This window comes from Argopecten irradians, chromosome 10 (assembly GCF_041381155.1).
Source record: "Argopecten irradians isolate NY chromosome 10, Ai_NY, whole genome shotgun sequence".
In the NCBI taxonomy this organism is placed as follows: Eukaryota; Metazoa; Mollusca; class Bivalvia; order Pectinida; family Pectinidae; genus Argopecten; species Argopecten irradians.
Genome location: NC_091143.1, coordinates 23,578,177 through 23,596,755, shown reverse-complemented (window position 1 = coordinate 23,596,755; position 18,579 = coordinate 23,578,177). Strand labels below are relative to the sequence as shown.

General features: G+C 33.9%; 2 protein-coding genes across 3 annotated transcripts; one reads left to right on the top strand and one right to left on the bottom strand.

Annotated features, from left to right (window-relative positions):
* Positions 1-3,746: 3,746 nt before the first annotated feature.
* Positions 3,747-6,892, bottom strand: LOC138333431 (putative leucine-rich repeat-containing protein DDB_G0290503). Its single transcript, XM_069281801.1, has one exon. It carries the CDS (start codon positions 6,568-6,570, stop codon positions 4,711-4,713), a length of 1,860 nt encoding a protein of 619 aa, XP_069137902.1. The 5' UTR covers positions 6,571-6,892; the 3' UTR covers positions 3,747-4,710.
* Positions 6,893-7,872: 980 nt separating this feature from the next.
* On the top strand, positions 7,873-11,550 carry LOC138333430 (cryptochrome-1-like). Of its 2 annotated transcripts, XR_011209979.1 has the most exons (4): positions 7,873-8,052; positions 8,337-8,530; positions 8,970-9,188; positions 9,555-11,550. XR_011209979.1 is itself a non-coding variant. In XM_069281799.1 (3 exons), exons 1-3 carry the CDS (start codon positions 7,949-7,951, stop codon positions 9,107-9,109), a joined length of 438 nt encoding a protein of 145 aa, XP_069137900.1. In that variant the 5' UTR covers positions 7,873-7,948; the 3' UTR covers positions 9,110-9,513. The 2 variants fall into 2 exon arrangements, 1 of the variants encoding a protein (XP_069137900.1); XM_069281799.1 differs by lacking the exon at positions 9,555-11,550 and having other exon boundaries at positions 8,970-9,513.
* The last annotated feature ends 7,029 nt before the right edge of the window (positions 11,551-18,579 follow it).

The window sequence follows — 18,579 nt, the reverse complement described above, 5'->3', positions numbered from 1 at the left end:
GGATAACGGATTGGGTAAAAGTTAATACAACTTAACAAACACCCTTGCCCAAAATACAACAAAGTGAGTACATAAATACGTGTGGCTTAGCGTGAAAAAATTAATAAAACAAATTTTTTTCTTCAAACCTACTGGACCCAATGTAATTTTGTACCTGAACAAATAAATTTAAATTAATTTCATCAGACAATTTTTTCACTTCCATTTAGCGCTAAGTTTAAATCAATTGGAACATTCAATCTAATCAAGAAGTCAGATAAGTTGTATCTCTGTCAGATATAAAGTGGACATTCTAAAAGGTAGTGAAAAGTATTTTCACGTGGATATCCACATCACAAGTTGGTTCCACCTCTAGCCCTACCCGAATAAAGATCATACTGTAATGGACTACTTTGGTGTCGGAATTTGTATGTAAAATAATGAAATTTCGTTTGCCTACATTGAAATATTTAGGAGGGGGATTTGGTCTGTTATGACCAGAGAGTAACGCTTGATTAAATGACCGAAGTGTAGGAAGAGAACTGGTTTTTAAATCTAAAGCAATTCATAAATATGGTGTTGATGGGAGGAAAGAACTAATAGTCTATGATAGGCGATAAGAAGTATTATATAACCTTCACCATTTCTCATTACATATTGGGTATGCTGACCAACTGTTGGTTGTAATAATGTGAATAAATATTCGGGAACAAGTTTATTATGCAAAGTTAACGAAGTTTTCGTCCGACATAATTTTTCGAGACCCGTCTCGAAATATAAGGCATTGTTTTGTAGTATACTGTGTTATACACCATTATTATTCTCTTTATTGCCTCCAAATTTGAAGATTACAAAAGCATGAATAATAAACACAAATATACAAAGCATTTTTAAATACATGTATAAGAGTAATACAAAGTAAACATTACATTAATAAATAGTTATTTGTTCAATAATATAAGTACAAGTATAAGTACTAGTATATACAAAATATCTTATAAATATTCATTTATATGTTAAATATAGGATGGCATAACAAAGTGTGCAACCCGATGCTTTTTATTAACTTAATTATTATTCATTACCCATTATTCTTTTGTTATATTAGATTTATAACAAAATTATACAACTAACAGTAGGGGTGGGCAGAGCCCTACAAGTACCAGCAAGGCGTTACGGTCTCGCACATCTATTCTATAGTTTTAAGGATACAGCATGTAATTCACATTAAAGTGTTATACTTTAAAAATATATCAACTCCTCTTTTTTCAATTAATACATGATTAAGCATAATATGATTTACACATCTTGTACACATAGACAACAGATTTTATTCTGAAATCATTCAGTTCTTCTTCACTAATAGTGAAGGAAACATTCCCTCCAATCAATATATGAAATATCTGTACATCTGTAAGCGAGTGTAAATATACACTAAACAATATATCACTGATATTAATTATGCAACACCAAAGTTGGTCTCTCAACTCAGAGGTATATGAACATTGTAGAACTAAATGTGTCATAGGGTCCGTGTACAGAAACCCACATTTATGACATAATTCCATCGTATTCAAACTACGTATAGTTATAACTATTTTCATTATATAATGTATTATTTCTCTGTATTGAGGGAACAAAAGCGCTAGCTTCCATAAAATATAAGGTTTAAGTTCGTTATGTAATTCACGAAATCTTCTAAAGTCTGTATCAATTTTCATATGTTCATTAAAATTATGCTCCTCAAATTTCATAACAGCATTGTAGACTATTTTTTTTCCAAACAACATTCTTTCTAAAAGTTCCGGTTTCAAAAATGTTTTTAACTCTTTATATAATGAGTACTTGTTCAATATTTCTACTATGTCAGGAATAAATCCCTTTTGGTATGTTCTACCTAGACGAAAAAGAAGGAGTCTAGTAGTAAAAACTTTAAAAACAAGAGATGTTGGTTTCATTCTACATAATCTTCCAAAAAATAACAATTTTCTGGTGTCTATATACGCTTCAATAGAGGTCCAACCAAGTAATGATGTGCACATATCCGTTCTGGTCCTCTTTTCGAATCCCTGTATCGATTTAACAATAAAGTGTTGTGCTCTCTCTAACATTGTAATTTCCGTTCTTGTGAGTTGCCAAAGCTCGCAACCGTATAAAGCAGATGGATAAACCTTAATTTTGATAATTTTTGCAACAGTTAAGGGGTTAAGGGCACATGGATGAGCACCAGAGCGGACAATGGACATTGTACCTGACCTTAATTTTTTACAAGCATTCGATGTTCTATCAAAATAATTTTGTTTGGAATTTAATAATATACCAACATGTGTAATTTCTTCAGTCTGTGGCATAATACAATTATAAAGATAAGCATTATTATACACAGTACAAGTTCTTATCCTTTGATTTGTAAAAGTTACAATTTTGCTTTTTACGGCAGAAAATGAAAAACGCCATTTTCTACTATAATCTTCACAGATTAAAATCATTTTCTGAAGGCTTTTAAAACTGGTGCTAACTAAACAGATATCATCTGCTTGTGTGGGAACATTAACATTCAAATCTACAATCACTGCACCTAGACCAGAATTTTCTATTTTATTTAATAAATCATTAATAAAAACTAAATACATTTTGGCAGACAATGCCCCTCCCTGTAATATTCCACGTTCCATTTTGAGCATGGGAGACTTTAACCCATTATATAAAACACAACTTTCAACATTTGTATACATACATTTTAGTAAAATCCACATTTTTGAATTAAGACCCAATTCATAAAGTTTGTATAGTAATCCAGCATGCCACACGGTGTCAAATGCTTTATTACTGTCTAAAAATGCAACATGAACATTTGAACCATATTCGATATTGTGATTAATGCACTCTTGTAAACTAAATGACGTACATAAACTACACAAGTTCTTTTGATAAGCAGACTGCTGTTGATTCGGAAACAAGTTAGAATTAAGAACTGTTTTAATTCTTTCCGATAGAATAATTTCAAACAATTTGAAAAATACAGGTAGCAATGTGATTCCCCTGTAACTATTTGGGTCATCTTTCTTTTTACCTTGACCTTTGTACAATGTTATAATAATACCTTTTTTCCAATCTTTTGGAATATATTCGTTTTTTATAACACAGTTGAACAATCTAGCTATATAATCAAAAAGTAATGTACCACCATATTTGATGTGCTCATATACTAAGCCATCCCATCCTCCTGCTTTCTTAGATTTCAATTTTTTACACAATAAAACAATCTCCGAAGTGCTAACACATTCATTCAGATATATATCCTCCTCGTTACGGACTAGTGCTTCAATTTCAGCCACACGATTGGTTATTTCTGCATGAAAATTACTTTTAAATTCTTTATTCGGTGCATCTCGGAATAGATTTTCGAAATGAGATGCCCATGCTTTAACAATGCTATTGGGGTCACGTAAAACAATATTATTGTATTTCATTTCAGTCTGAAGTACTTGATTTTTAAAAGATTTCCCTCTGTATAACTGCCAAAACAAATTTTGATCGATTTCACTAGATTTATCTATTTCATTAAATTGATCAGACATATACTTATTGAATGCCTCACGGAGGTTTCTTCTGAAGGAGGTTTTACTTTCTTTATATTCAAGAAAACTTTTAGATAAATTTCTAGGTTTTCCATCTTTTATCCAAACTTGTCTTTTTGATTGGACATTTTTATGCAATTCTGATAATGCAGTAGACCAGTATGGTTTTAGATAACTTTTGTACTTAATTGTTGGTAAGGTTGAGTTAGAAGATTGTAAAATGGCAGATACAATGTCTCTGTTCAACTGATCTATAGCTTCATTAGATATTTGATCATTTGGCAATTTTATCAATCTTAATTCATTTTCTAGCTCCAATCTATATTTATTAATATCACCGTTTACAATTGATTTTTTCCAGTTATATTTTACAAACTTAGATGTATTGCACCGCTTTAACAGTGGCGAGACCTTCATGGAACATACAATAGGTCGGTGCTCAGACATATTTATAGCCTCTTCATCTAGAACTTCACACGATTCAACAAGGTCAAACTTATTAGACTGAACAATAATATGGTCAATACAAGTACAATTACCAGTCTGGGGCCAAAAGGTATGAACAGGTCCCTTACAATCTGATTGTACATTTACAGATATTAGGTTCATTCTATCTAAAAATAACTGGAATGCAGTGGATCTCTGGTCAACTTTAAAGTTATAACGAGGACCCTTTATTTTTACATTTAAGTCACCTAAAATCACTACTGGTCCCCTTTCGGAGTAAACAGAAATAAGCGATTCCAGTTGATCAATATGGTCAAAAAATAGTTCAATTGGCCTCGAGGAGGCTGGCATATACGCCAAAAAACAATATATGTGGTTCCCATTTTGGGTTTGAATTTCACATCCAATAATTCTAGGGCTATCCACAGGGATCTCTTGAACAATCAATGATTTTTGTCTGAACAAGATACCAACCCCACCTCTGATACTACATTTATAACGGAGTGGGTCAATTTCGTAGACTGGTTTTGCTATATGTGAGTAACCACAACCTTCAAAAGTATCAAAGAAAGACATACTATACTCTCTCAACCAGTGTTCAGAAATACCACATATATCAATGTCATGTGTATTTAGGCAATTAAGAAGATATGGCGTACCGGCCATTATCCCCTCAATATTCCAGCACATAATGTTCAGATTTTCAGTTATGTCCATTTTCAGTTAAAAACACCTCGCGGGGTAACCACGGACGCACGTATATACCGTCTGGCCAGAAGGAACGGTTACCTACCAGACAGTCGCCGTCGTCAATCACGTTAAGTTGTGCAGATGCTGTTCGTTTGTAGTCTCTTTCAAAATATCGAAGACAGGTAACTTTTACATTTTTCCGTTCGAGATACTGTCTCATCAGTTTCTCAGACGAAGTGACTTTGTTGATTCCATGCACATAAAATCTTTGAACCTTCCGCCGAGTTACAGGCTTAAAACCACAAAATTCTCCATACTGCATGTTACACACCGACGAAGGACAGTGGACTTGAATAGGTTTAGGTTTTTCGTCTGGGATCACTTTAGTCTTGGAAGCTGTAGATTTTCCTTGAGAATGGCCTTGTAGGCATGAAGAATAGTGAGCTTGTATGGGTTTTGGCTCCTCGTTTGTCCGCTTGTTTGTCGTTTCTTCAGTCTCGCTTTCCGTCTCGTCGTTATTTGTGTTGTGTAACACCTGGAATCTATTCGATAGGTTTAATGTCGGTTTAGTAGATACAGTTTCATTCGATTTCTCTTGTGTTGTAGATGTACGTTTAACGTCTCTGTAGTTCTTAAGAATCATCTTTTTGAGATCAGTTTGCTGTTTTTGTAAAGTTGACGTGGATGATTTTAGCTTTTCCATTTCTTCGTCAAGGTCTTTGTACTCCGTTTCACGTTGCTTCATTTTCTGATTTGTTAGCCTTATTTGGTATTTGAGACTTGCCACACCGTTTTGTTGTTCGTTATCGTATCTTTGTGCAACGTTTAGACAGTCTGATATCTTCTCCTTAGTTTCAGAAATGCCCGACTTTACCACATTAAGTTTCTTCTCGGTATTGACACTGAGTTTCTGTATTGCACTGCTTTGTTCATTAATGTCTTCTTTATTGTTATTAACGTTTATCTCAAGCTTATTGTTTTCCTTGATTAATTTCTCGATTTTCTGATGTGTTTCAGTTTCCACTTCTTCTAGTTTTTGTTTAACAGTTTCATTTTCTTTCACACAGTTTTCTAGTTGGTGTTTTAATGTCTTTATTTCAGCCTGAAACTTTTTGGCTCTTGTTTGTGCACTTTCTTTTTCTTTCATGATTTTGTTCATTGTGTTTTTGAGTTCATCTATCTGTTCCGTGTAAGCACTTTTCATCGAAAGAATCTCACGTTGAATGATTGTCACTGTTTCAGTCAATATCTGTACCCCCGCTACATCGTCGGGTTGTGATTGTAATTTTGAATTGGTGCCGATCACACTACCCGAACGTTGCTTCTTTGTCGGTACGACTTCCGCAATGTCATCAGAATATTCGCCATTACATGCAAGTAACAGGGTAAAACAATCTTTTGACAGTTTTTTCTGTAATGACGCTGGAACCACTTGGCCCAACTTTCGCGTTTCGATCCGTCGTCTTAAATAGCCGTCTTTCACGGGAAAGTCATCGCGTAAAACGGCTTTTTGATAAAGATCAGTCCTGATCATTTCTAGATCTGGGATATTGTCTCTAGTCATTTTTCGGATGTGGTCAATTACAATTGACCTTGGTTGATTTTTAATGTTTTCCAGTTCTGCTATATAATTGTCGACTGCACTTGTATTCTGAACACTATTCCCGGTATGAAAAGTCGCCTGGGTGTCGCCCCATTCAAAGTCATCATTTTCACGGACGGCACTATCACCTTGACCATTTTGCCATGGACTAAGTGTGTCCGGTAATGCCACATTAGTCAGGGTCGTATAATTAGGTATATCATCATTGTCGCTAACATGTTCTGATAAATTGGTATTTTCCTCGTTCATAATTGACGTAAAACTCGACATTGCCACTAAATATCAATTTCATTAATTGTCTTCTACCGAACAAAAAGTTAGTGTGTTCCTATTTTATGACGTTCAAGTTGTTCCGCGTGGGTCAATATTTGTTTACATTATATCATTTAAAAACGCGACGTTTTTTGTAGACTATATTTAATCGGTTCATTTAATTGTTTTTCCTCTCGCTAGTTTCAAAGTTTACAACAATATATCACTCTGGATATCACCATTTAATAACGTGTGATGTTTCCGATTTAGCAGTAACGCTTGCACTCCGTGCGCCTGACTATAACACGGTCACTTTATAGTACTGTTCGTGTGCTCTATATAGACTCGGTAGAGCGTGACGAATTTTCGGTTGTGTGTTCGATGAGTGTGAAGTCACAGGTGAAGTATATATATATATTACATAGCATTATATACTCAATCGACAACCAAAATAAATATTCCAATAACCGCAATAATACACGAAGAATATCACCTTTTCATGGTCTTCTCAGCTCATCAACGAAACATCCACAAATTATAACAGTTCTTATAAGCATCCAAACCAGTAAAACAGTCACATTTTGGATTTTCTACAGAGCATCGAGCATACACTCCATATGCACTGACGCCATTTTTTTAACCAATGAAACCATGAATTTGTTGTATTACAGCATTTTCCTTATAAACATATTTATTCTATTTAGGATCACACATGTCTATCAGATTGGTGCAGAATTCCCTCCCATATTAATCTATTACAACTGATTTATCTCTCTACCAATACGGTATGATTTTTGCCATTCAAAATAATTTTTCTGCTTAAAGATACTCTACCGCCAACAGAGCATAAATGACACTGATCATTTGAACAGTAATTGGTGTTTAATTCTGAATATACACTGTATATGTCTAATTAACACAGAAAATGATACATAATTATTTATTTTGCTTAAAGTGCATGTGCAATCAATACTTCATTCCATATAGGACATAGTGCCATGGAATTTTTTCTGGATTGTGCCATGGAATATTTTCTTGATGGAATTAATTATTTTTGATATTTTTATCTTGATGTAAAATTAGAAGCTCAAACATTTCAATGATAGTAATGGTGTGAGGTAAGTAACTTTTGTTACCGAAGAAAATTATGTACCGAAGAAAATTACTCAATCGTCTGCTGCTGTTTTTGGTAGAGGAAAAATAGCAGTTGACAAACATGTCTGCTACACTCTTGATTGATAAAGATAGGTTCAATTACTTCCAATCTATGGTAAAAAGATTGTATTCCTTAACTCTTTTAAATCTTTGATACCTGTGTCTGACAAATTTATTTTTGATTCAGGTGTTCTTTAAGTACCAACTTGATGCCGATTGGTCCGTTTGTGCTGGTAATTGGATGTGGATGTCCAGTTCAGCGTTTGAGAAAGTGTTTCAGTGCTCTACTTGTTTCTGCCCCGTAGGGTACGGCCGGCGTATGGATCCCAAGGGGCAATATGTGAGGTAAATAGAATAAGTTCCAAATAATCTTACTGCCATCAGGAGTGAAAACAAATAACTTCTTTTGAGGTTAGATTTCTATCGTTAAACATGCATCTATATCTTAAGTTCTATGAATAGTGTAAATCAAATAACCTCAAAGCTTGTATTTTATGATATAGTTGTTTGTTGTAGGAAAAATACAGGGGGGAAAGTGATTTACTATAACGGTTTGTGGTTTTGACAAAAATGAAGTTTTGAACAATGGAGAAAAACTAAATTGTTATTATTTGCTTCTGTTTTGTCAGGCGCTATGTGCCAGTTTTAAAAGACATGCCGATACAGTACTTGTTTGAACCTTGGAAGGCACCCTACTTTGTGCAAGAGAAGGCGAACTGTATAATAGGGAAGGACTACCCTCAACCAATGGTGGATCACAAACAGGCCTCCTCATACTGTCGCAGTAAGATGATGGAGGTCCTCAGACGACTTGCCTCATCCAGTGAGTTTTCTGTGTGCATTTTATCTACTACTTGTAGATACAAATGTATTGATAATGTACTTTTGTTTATGATTTATGGAATTTTAGCAATTTTTGTGATTATAAAGGTCATTGCTCTGCAAGTTATATTTTGATCTTATAATCAAGTTAATTTAGAGCATTATATCTTGTACGCCTGTCAAAGAAAGTTGATCTACATTAAAGTGAAGCAGTGATTTTAGATATTGTAAGCCACTTTATAAATTTTGCATTTACAATGTTTTGGGTCTTCATTATTTTCAGCATATTCTGAAATTCACAAAATGTTCATAAATTTGATCAAGAGCTCTTACTGATAATACGTTATAAAAACAAATTGAATCTCACAAATATAAAGTGGTGAACTGTATTGTGGTGGTATTGTATACAATAAAACACTGTAATTTTTCTTAACTTTCAGGTCCTATTCCTCACTGTGCTCCGTCTAACTCCAAGGAAGCCAACATCTTCAGCTGGTTACCAGAATCAGAAGTTACAGCGCTTTGTAACCACACTGAGCACTTGTGGCCAGAGAATAAGTCTCATGGCGGGAGGTCGTAAACATCGCAGGATCAATCTGACATAGAATGGGATGGTGTAATAGTTAGTCAGACAAAAGGATAATATTGCACACCACTAGGTACTGTGATAAACAAAAGTGTCATAGTTTTTATCAGCAGTTATTTCAGGTTGTAAGTTAATATTATCTTTTTTCTTCGCACCTAATTGCAAGAGAGTAGCATTTATCTCATACTTTCCAACTGTTTTCATGTTTCAATAGGTTATAAAAGATAAACCAGTGATTTTATGGGAAAGAGAAATGATAGCTCTCATGTTGTAGCAATAGTGAGATGTTAGATATATACAATGTACATGTACATCCATGGAGCCCATTGTCAATGAGGTCATAAATTTTACGCATATTTAGATCATATCTGATAATGAAAATGCTGGGAAAATCTTAATGTTCTTCTCATAGTTTCTTTCATTCGTTTCACTCTGACAGTACTGCACTGATAGAGTGAAACCAAGGGCGGTAACTCTGGAGGGAGACCAAGGGAGGTAACTCTGGAGGGAGACCAAGGGAGGTAACTCTGGAGGGAGACCAAGGGAGGTAACTCTGGTAGGTCAGAATGCATTTTAATGTCCCCACTACATCAAATGGGTAGGGGGATTGTTTCCTTGTCTATCCTGTCCATCCCAATTTGATATATTGAGGCTAATTACAGACATTTCTATTATGCCATAAAAATTGTCTTTTTAGGGTTACATTGGCAAAAAAATAGGGTCGGTAGGTCGGGAGGATTTAAAAAAAAAATCAATTTTTTTGGTGTCTTTCACTCTAAAATAATGGCCGTAAACGGAGTCTGAGTTCGAAATCCTGACTTTTAATTTTGTTTTCGTAGGAAAGTGGGAAAAAAAATTAGGGTTGGTCGGGTAAACCTAAACAGACATATTATTATTTTTTTTTGCTTTTTTTGGTGTATAGGAGAAAACCTATTCAAACATTGGTCTGTCATGTACAATCTCTTGAAAACATAATTTCCTTTATATTTACATTTCATGCCTCTGCTCATGTTGAATTTACATAAGATTTTTCCATTCACAACAATGGTAGGATATCACACCAAACAACAGGGGGCCAACTCAATGAAAATGGATGTTGTCATACATTTTTTTATTTTTGGATGGACTGATGAGTATATATGACAGTTATGTGATTTTTTTTCTTCGAAAAATATCGTATTTTCTGAAAACATCTATTTTCATTGAGTTGGCCCCCTGTGCACCAAACATGTATTTTTTTTTTAAATTTTTTTTTTGTTCAGGTTTTTCATCATTGCAATTTACAAATTATCATAACCATCAACTTGTTAACTCTCACTCTTACATGTACAAGAAATTCACATATCCTTCATTAGAAAATACATACATACTCACACTTGTATTACATGAACAAAAGTACTACCCACTCATTTGACTGGCTATAACTACTGAATAACAGGTATAGGAAGAATTTATAAATATCCATTTCCAAATAAGTAAACACCTGATTCAGAGAGTATACACTTACCCATCTGATTCACACAATTGGTATTAAAATAACAAGCAGGACCAAACATGTAATTTTATAATGAGTATTAAAGGCCCACTACCTTTCCAGAACAAAATATAAAGGTTTCTTAAAACCATTAATAACATCAGAAAATATATATTGATGGCCTAAGATGAGAATACATCACCAAACATATGCAAGATTTCCTGTGTAATATCTGGTAACAGAGTAGTCATTCGCTGTTTTGCCGTCTGGCGCAGTGATTAACTACCATGCGATATTTAGGATGATGGCGGGAAACACAAGATGACCCTGAAGGTGATGATACGTGTAGTATTAACAATAAGTTAATAAATTTTGCGACTCTACAAAATTATTGTTCCAAAAGGTTGTGGGGCTTTAAGCATTTCAATTGCACCACACGTGGCATTGTCAGCATCACTGTATTCTCATTTCTCATAGACCTACTTACTGTAAGAGTGTGGCTTCAGAATAATACACCTTGTAATCACGTGTTCATTTCCTTGATGGATAAAGAAGATGTCATATAAAGACAAGGTGACTTAAAAATCATAATTCACTATTATTTTCTAACTCAACTCTTTCCTCTCTTCATTAAGGTGTCTACTACACTGGAGCAGAAATATCAATTCAACATTGTATTTGTGATTTTTTTGTCTAGTTTTCTGTTGTTTGTCTTTGAAGATTGTTTGAAAAAATGAACTCTATGTGTTGTTCTTAATGTTGTATGGTCGGTCTGACTAGATATTTATGGGTACATTTGTATATCTTGTTCCTCTGTCGTTTGTCTTTTGGCCTTTACGGAAAGTAATTAATAGTGTTTCCCACAGGGAAAAAAAGGGCATGGTGCTGGGTTTTGAAAAGGGCACCTTGACCGCAATAAATAATTATCAGAGGGGCACAAAGGTTATATCGACGACTTCCAATACAAATCTTTAAAACTTCCTTGTTGTTTATTTAATTCTAGTTCAACTTAATATCATTTAAATGCTTTAAACTCTCTTGAGTTGCTAAGTAATATTAGGACATCTATTTAATTATTCTGAGTGAAAAAAATGCTTTTGGAAATTGTAATCTGCCGATCAAATGATCATAATTAAGTGTTATTTTCGTTTTGGAGAAGTGAGATAGCATGATCATTTAATTCCATATTACCAGATTCATAAAACGAAAAACAGTGTACAATCACAGGGGTCTGCTTCTGATTTGATAAAAATATTATAAAAGGACATTGTATTTTTCCAAAACCAGATGCAGACGCCTGTGGTACAATGTATGTTATTTAACTTCATAGGTGCTGGATGTAAAAATATAAAACTATCAATGGGATACAGGAAATATTCTACGCTGTAAAATTTACATTTAGTTAGAGACATTTCGTCGTTAAAACGAAGCTGGTATCGCTCATGTTGAGGTTAACCAAATATATTTTTAAACAATACAAGCTTTAAAAACACTGTTTAAGTGTGTTGACAAAATGAAATGTTCAATGGAACAACCTATTATATGGCAAAACATTTACTCAACATACATGTACTAGAAATCTAAGGTACCAAGTTTTTAGATTTTTTTTCATAGTTATTGTTGCATATATATATATTGTCTATAAGGATATCTGGTCTGCATTCATGAGTGTTGTGTATGACAAAGTTTGTAAATGTTTGATGATTGTAGCCATGGCGGCAGTAGGAGTGATCTACATAGGGCTGTTTGTCCTCCGCCTTTGGGTTGTAAGTTCAAAATCCACTCAAGCTAGAGGGATTTCATGCATAAATGTTGCACTATACATGTATAAAAAAATGTCTCACTAGAAAAATGAAAATCATATATCATAAAGTAATGTGAAAACTAGAAAAAAGGAATTAATTGCATGACTAGAAATTAAAATGAAATAGACATTTAAACTGTGATGAGATATTCCACAAAAGACTACCATATTGGACCCAATGAGCGCCCATGTCCCTATAAGCGCCACCCTCCCCATTTTGAGGCCTTTATATCAATTGCCCAGGCATAAATAAAAACCAAAGCTACACAAAACTTTATAGATTTGCAATAATTTTGTCTTATTAGCACTTTTTCAAATTTTTAAATGCCCTGAGCGCTTATTGGGTCTAATACGGTAGGTCTTTTTAGAATGAATGTATGTTTATGCAAAAAAAAACATGAATTGAGATAAATTTTAAAGTGAATAGTCGGGCAAAGAAAACCAGTTTAAATGCGTTCATTGGCCTTCCAAAAGTTCTCGCATATTAATACGACGGTCAAGTTCTGCTTAGTTTCCCAGTTCTGACCATTAAAGTAAAGAAAAGTTGAAAGCATTGAAAGCGAGGTTGCGTGGAAATGTAACCACGGACATAGTGAGCCGGGAGGACGTTTTAAAATTTCCATACTTTAAATTAATTTCTTCGAACGCAGACAGATTTTGACGAGAGATTTTATTTTTCCATTTCATAAGAAATTATACTGGATACATTCACAACATTTTTACCGACTTTAGCCACCCTTGCCCGACTGTTCACTTTAAAATATTATGGAAATGCTTTTCTATTTATCAGATTTTACAAAAAAAAAATATATGATGGGAATAATCTACATTTAAAATGAAAAAGAAAAATACCACCTTAGATCTAGTTCTCTACCAACAGTGTATTAGTTTTGATTTTTGTGTAATCGGTACATGTTGTAGAGAGCAATGCAATGTACTGTATTTATTGTTCGTTGTAACATCTATGTTTTGTAAACATGATTTGTTTCAGCTGCGATTAAAGTAACAGTTGACAGACCGGCATCTGGTCCTGGATCCTATGCTAGGGGACGTATACATGTAGTGAAGGCAGGGTAGGACACTCGATCTAGTTGTGGTTATATTCCCATTTACACTCTAGAAATCAGATATTGTGAATGATTCATTGCATGGAGTGGTCTGAAAAGTTGATTGTTTTGTTCTTTTATTGTTAATATATATTTATATATTGTTATCTAAATGTGCCATTTGATGGAGTATTAAATAGTAAAAAAATGTTCAAGATTTCGTTTTTTTGTGTGTCTTTTACATCAACAATCTCACTGGGACTGAAACAGACCAAGGCCAACTTCTAGTTAAAAAGCGTTCACAGAAAACTTGATACAATGTACTAACAATACAATACTTATCCATGGAAAATATCATCTGGATATCATAAAGCTACAAAATACATCTGTCATCTCAATATATAAACATTTCAATATTGTTGTGTTACCATTGTAATGTATATCTTGATTATCTTACGCCCCATTATTAAATAATTGCAAATACCGTGTACATACAATGTATCTGGTATATCACACCGATATCATAAAGTTACAATACACCAGTTGGACATTTTATGGAGTAGGTCTACTATATGACAGTTTTAGTGTAATCTTATTTTGTTATCAGCTTGAAAGTATTGTCGGAAATAAAGAAATGGCACCAAATGTAAATGGATGATATACTATATCTATTCAGACCAGTGTCAAGTCAATTTATGATCATCTTTCAAAAGTGGTTGATGTCATTCATCATAAAATGTTTGAAAATTAGTCTGAAGTTCTTACATTGTATGGTAGTTAGTTTATATCAGACAAATTTTAAAATACAAACTGTAATTCAAACACATACTTAATGTAAACTGTTATGTTTAAATTTCCGTTTTCACTTTCTTATATAACCTTACCAGAGATTTAAATATAATTAAAATAAATCCCTGACCTTACTAACTGGGCAATCGTTTACACTTGCGTAAACGCAGAGGGGCTGCTGCTCAAGAACACAAACCGAAACACTGACTTTCCCCCTTATTATTATCTCGCACATCTATTCTATAGTTTTAAGGATACAGCATGTAATTCACATTAAAGTGTTATACTTTAAAAATATATCAACTCCTCTTTTTTCAATTAATACATGATTAAGCATAATATGATTTACACATCTTGTACACATAGACAACAGATTTTATTCTGAAATCATTCAGTTCTTCTTCACTAATAGTGAAGGAAACATTCCCTCCAATCAATATATGAAATATCTGTACATCTGAAAGCGAGTGTAAATATACACTAAACAATATATCACTGATATTAATTATGCAACACCAAAGTTGGTCTCTCAACTCAGAGGTATATGAACATTGTAGAACTAAATGTGTCATAGGGTCCGTGTACAGAAACCCACATTTATGACATAATTCCATCGTATTCAAACTACGTATAGTTATAACTATTTTCATTATATAATGTATTATTTCTCTGTATTGAGGGAACAAAAGCGCTAGCTTCCATAAAATATAAGGTTTAAGTTCGTTATGTAATTCACGAAATCTTCTAAAGTCTGTATCAATTTTGCAAGCCTAAAACGCATTACTGTGCTGCAATTGAACAGAACTAATTTCATTAATTGTTGGTATATACCCTGGCTAACTGTCAGTCTTACTGTTGATAAGTAATTTGTGAAGCTGCTTGTAAATTTCAGTAAAATAAGAGAAAAATGTATATTTCTGGAGAAGACATAGAACTCGTGTGAATTGCATGGATGGCACCAAATAAACATGCTATCGTGTTCAGTAGTGACTATGCCAGGTACTCCAACAGTTTGTTTGGCAAAATCGGACCAGCGAATAGCGCAGGAGCCTATTGTTGTAAATGCAAATGGCTGCTTTAAATGGCGGATCACAAATATAGCATATAAAAAGACATTTTAATTGATACAAGTGCTTATATACACTATAAGGTACTCTGAACATGACAAGAAGAATATTTACGAAAAAAATAGTTAAAATGTGGACTTTGAGGCTCTTTCCGGAAATTTGCATTTTTCGCCCCAAACAGATTGTTTGAACTATTTTTTTTCGTGAAGAGTCTTCTTGTTATGTTCAGAGTACCTTTTGGTGTCTATAAAAACATTTGTATCAATTGAGATGGCTTCTTATATGCGATATTTTCGATCCGCCATTTATAGCAGCCATTTGCATTTACTACACTAGGCTCCTGCGCTATTTGCTGGTCCGATTTTGCCAAACAAACTGTTGGAGTACCTGGCATATTCACAACTGAACACGATGGCATGATTATTTGGTTCCATCAATGCAATTCACACGAGTTCTATGTCTTCTCCAGAACTATACATTTTTCTCATATTTTACTGTATTTTACACGCAGCTCCACAAATTACATATCAACAGTAAGACTGACAGTTAGCCAGGGTATATACCAACAATTAATGAAATTAGTTCTGTTCAACTGCAGCACAGTAATGCGTTTTAGGCTTGCAAAATATCACTGTTTAAAGCCATTACATGAACCTTAAGGCAAAGCCTCAGAAGAGCGCAGCTACATGTAAAAGATCATAACATCATAACTTTATATTGTCTATATTTTTCTACGAGATTAACAATAAAATATTTCACTGACATGCACATACTATCGATTGTTAGAAAGAATTCAAAATAATCCAAATGGAATAGATCTAGCACAATATAGATGTCTACTTCAATCTTGCTTTTATCAGATGCAGATGCTATCAAAAATACGCGCGAATCTGTGCCGTCATCTTTGGCGTCTGGTTTTGTGACGTCACTGCTGACTTCAATCTTGTTTTTATCAGATGCAGAGAAAACTTGGCAACATGCCATGCTATCGAAAATACGCGCGAATCTGTGCCGTCATCTTTGGCGTCAGGTTTTGTGACGTCACTGCTGACGGTGCCATGCGCTTGAGAACATACATAGTATATATTGGACAACTTCATTTATTGCGTTGTTCTTGTATATGTGTAAATTAAAACTACTTACAGTAATTTTAAAGCGTATACTGATAACACAATTAGTCTAGTAAAGAAATTTCAAATCTCGTCGTGCTGATAACGAGAATTAAAACATGGCTGCCTACATGGAGGCGCGAGACTTTTCCCGCGGGACACAATTTCAAAGTCCAAGGGGTACTGGAGTGTATTGGAATCTATATGCTCACACACGTGTTATGATTAGTAGAGCTTCGCTTTACGCGGCCTTCGGCCGCGCAGAGAGCTGCGCTCTTATCAACATCAGTTTGAATGCAATGGGAAGAATTGTGTTAATATTGAAAAAAAATGATGAAAACATATGGAATAAATGGATTAAAAACGATAAATTTATTGTGAAACTATATTTTATTTACTCCCGGAACTTGACACATTTTACCGCCAATTGGAGCCAGCTGTTTCGCGATTCCATCAATTACTAAGCTGTTCCACCAATCGTATAACGTTGAAAAAACGAAGGTTTATTTCACCGGAACACTAAATTTAAATAAAATGGTCGGTCAAAATGTAAATATAAGGAATGTTTTTAATTTTTTGTTGTTTACTGGTGTGTAAACTGCAATTTTTGTACAGATATTTTAAATGACGCGCGTCATGGTGTGTAAACTGCATATTTTTGTGCAGATATTTCAACATGACGCACTGACGCGCGTCGTTTACAATATCTGTACAAAAATGGAATTTACACACCAGTAAACAACAGAAAATAAAAATCGTTCATTAATTATCACATAACTATGCATGTTTCACAATGAAAAACCCATATGATAAATTCCATAGCAGTTGGTTATCGTTTATGTTTACACACTCCAGTGTGTAAACACTTTACACACTCCAGTGTGTAAACACCTACGGCGCCTCTGATTGGTCAACTCCAAGATCTCTTGATTCCGATTGGCTCTCAAATAGGGGTTACTTTTCATAGCGCATTTTCTTTTAAATAACATTGTATTTACTGTTTTAAAAGGTAGTTGCTTATTCAAAGTATTAAACAATTTATTATTGGCTCTCTATTAAGGCACTATATTTTATGGCGGGAAGATATCACTAAACATTGTATGGTGGTATGGTCACCAGGGTATAAATATAGAGTTAAAGTTATGGGATGAATAAGTTCCCCAACGCGTGACTGTTGTTTATCATGTTTATATAAACTCTCGTTAGTTTATTTTCAAATATTTAAAAGTCACTCGCTAAAGCTCGAGACTTTTCAAAATTTGAAAATTAACTAACTCGAGTTTGATAAACAACAGTCACTTGTTGGGGAACCTCTATATATCGAAATTCAAAACTGACATTTATATAGGCCTATAATACTAACGACATTCCATACAATACAATTACAATACCGTGCCAAAAGTCAAACAATTCATGTTTCACAATTTATTGTATAGATCTATGTATATTTTGTTTTTTACTGTTACATACTACATTTCCTTTTGTAATTGTCTCATCATTATCTCATCATTTGGGTATTAAAGTTTCCTCGGTATGATTTTCCAGAAAACTCTGTCTAATCAGCAAAGATTTGTTTTATATGTTCAACATTTTGAAAAGAACCAAAGGAAATAACGTCACAATCCATCAATATATTTATGATCGGGAAAATTCAAAGAAATAAAATCATGACAATGAATATATAGGGAAAACACTCATGTTTGACTTGCGTTTGGTACCGTGCTGTAATACGTATTCAACCAATTCGGAGATGTCATATAATGGCGATGCAAATATGTAAGTGTATGATAATATGTAGTATTTTTTGTACAGTATGTAGAATAAGTTTCATTGATATTGTATGACGTGAAGGAAGAAGAATCGTTCATATACTGAAGACAGCAAAGGAGGTAAGATGTTCAAATCATCATACCATTAAAATAAAACTCGTTGGATTTGTTTTGCTCTGAATATCAGTGTTTCAGCTATCGGCACTCTGGTTCTTGTTCAGACAACGACTTAACCATTGGAACACGTTGTTTGGCGGTATCTTGTGGATGTGGTCTTCTTAACATTTATATCTTTAGAAGTTAGTATGTGAAGACTTGTATTGCGAAAAAAGGAACTAAGTTCATGCAAACTACATGTGATATAAACCCGTTATTCATGAAGCCCTGGTTTTATTGTTACCTGATC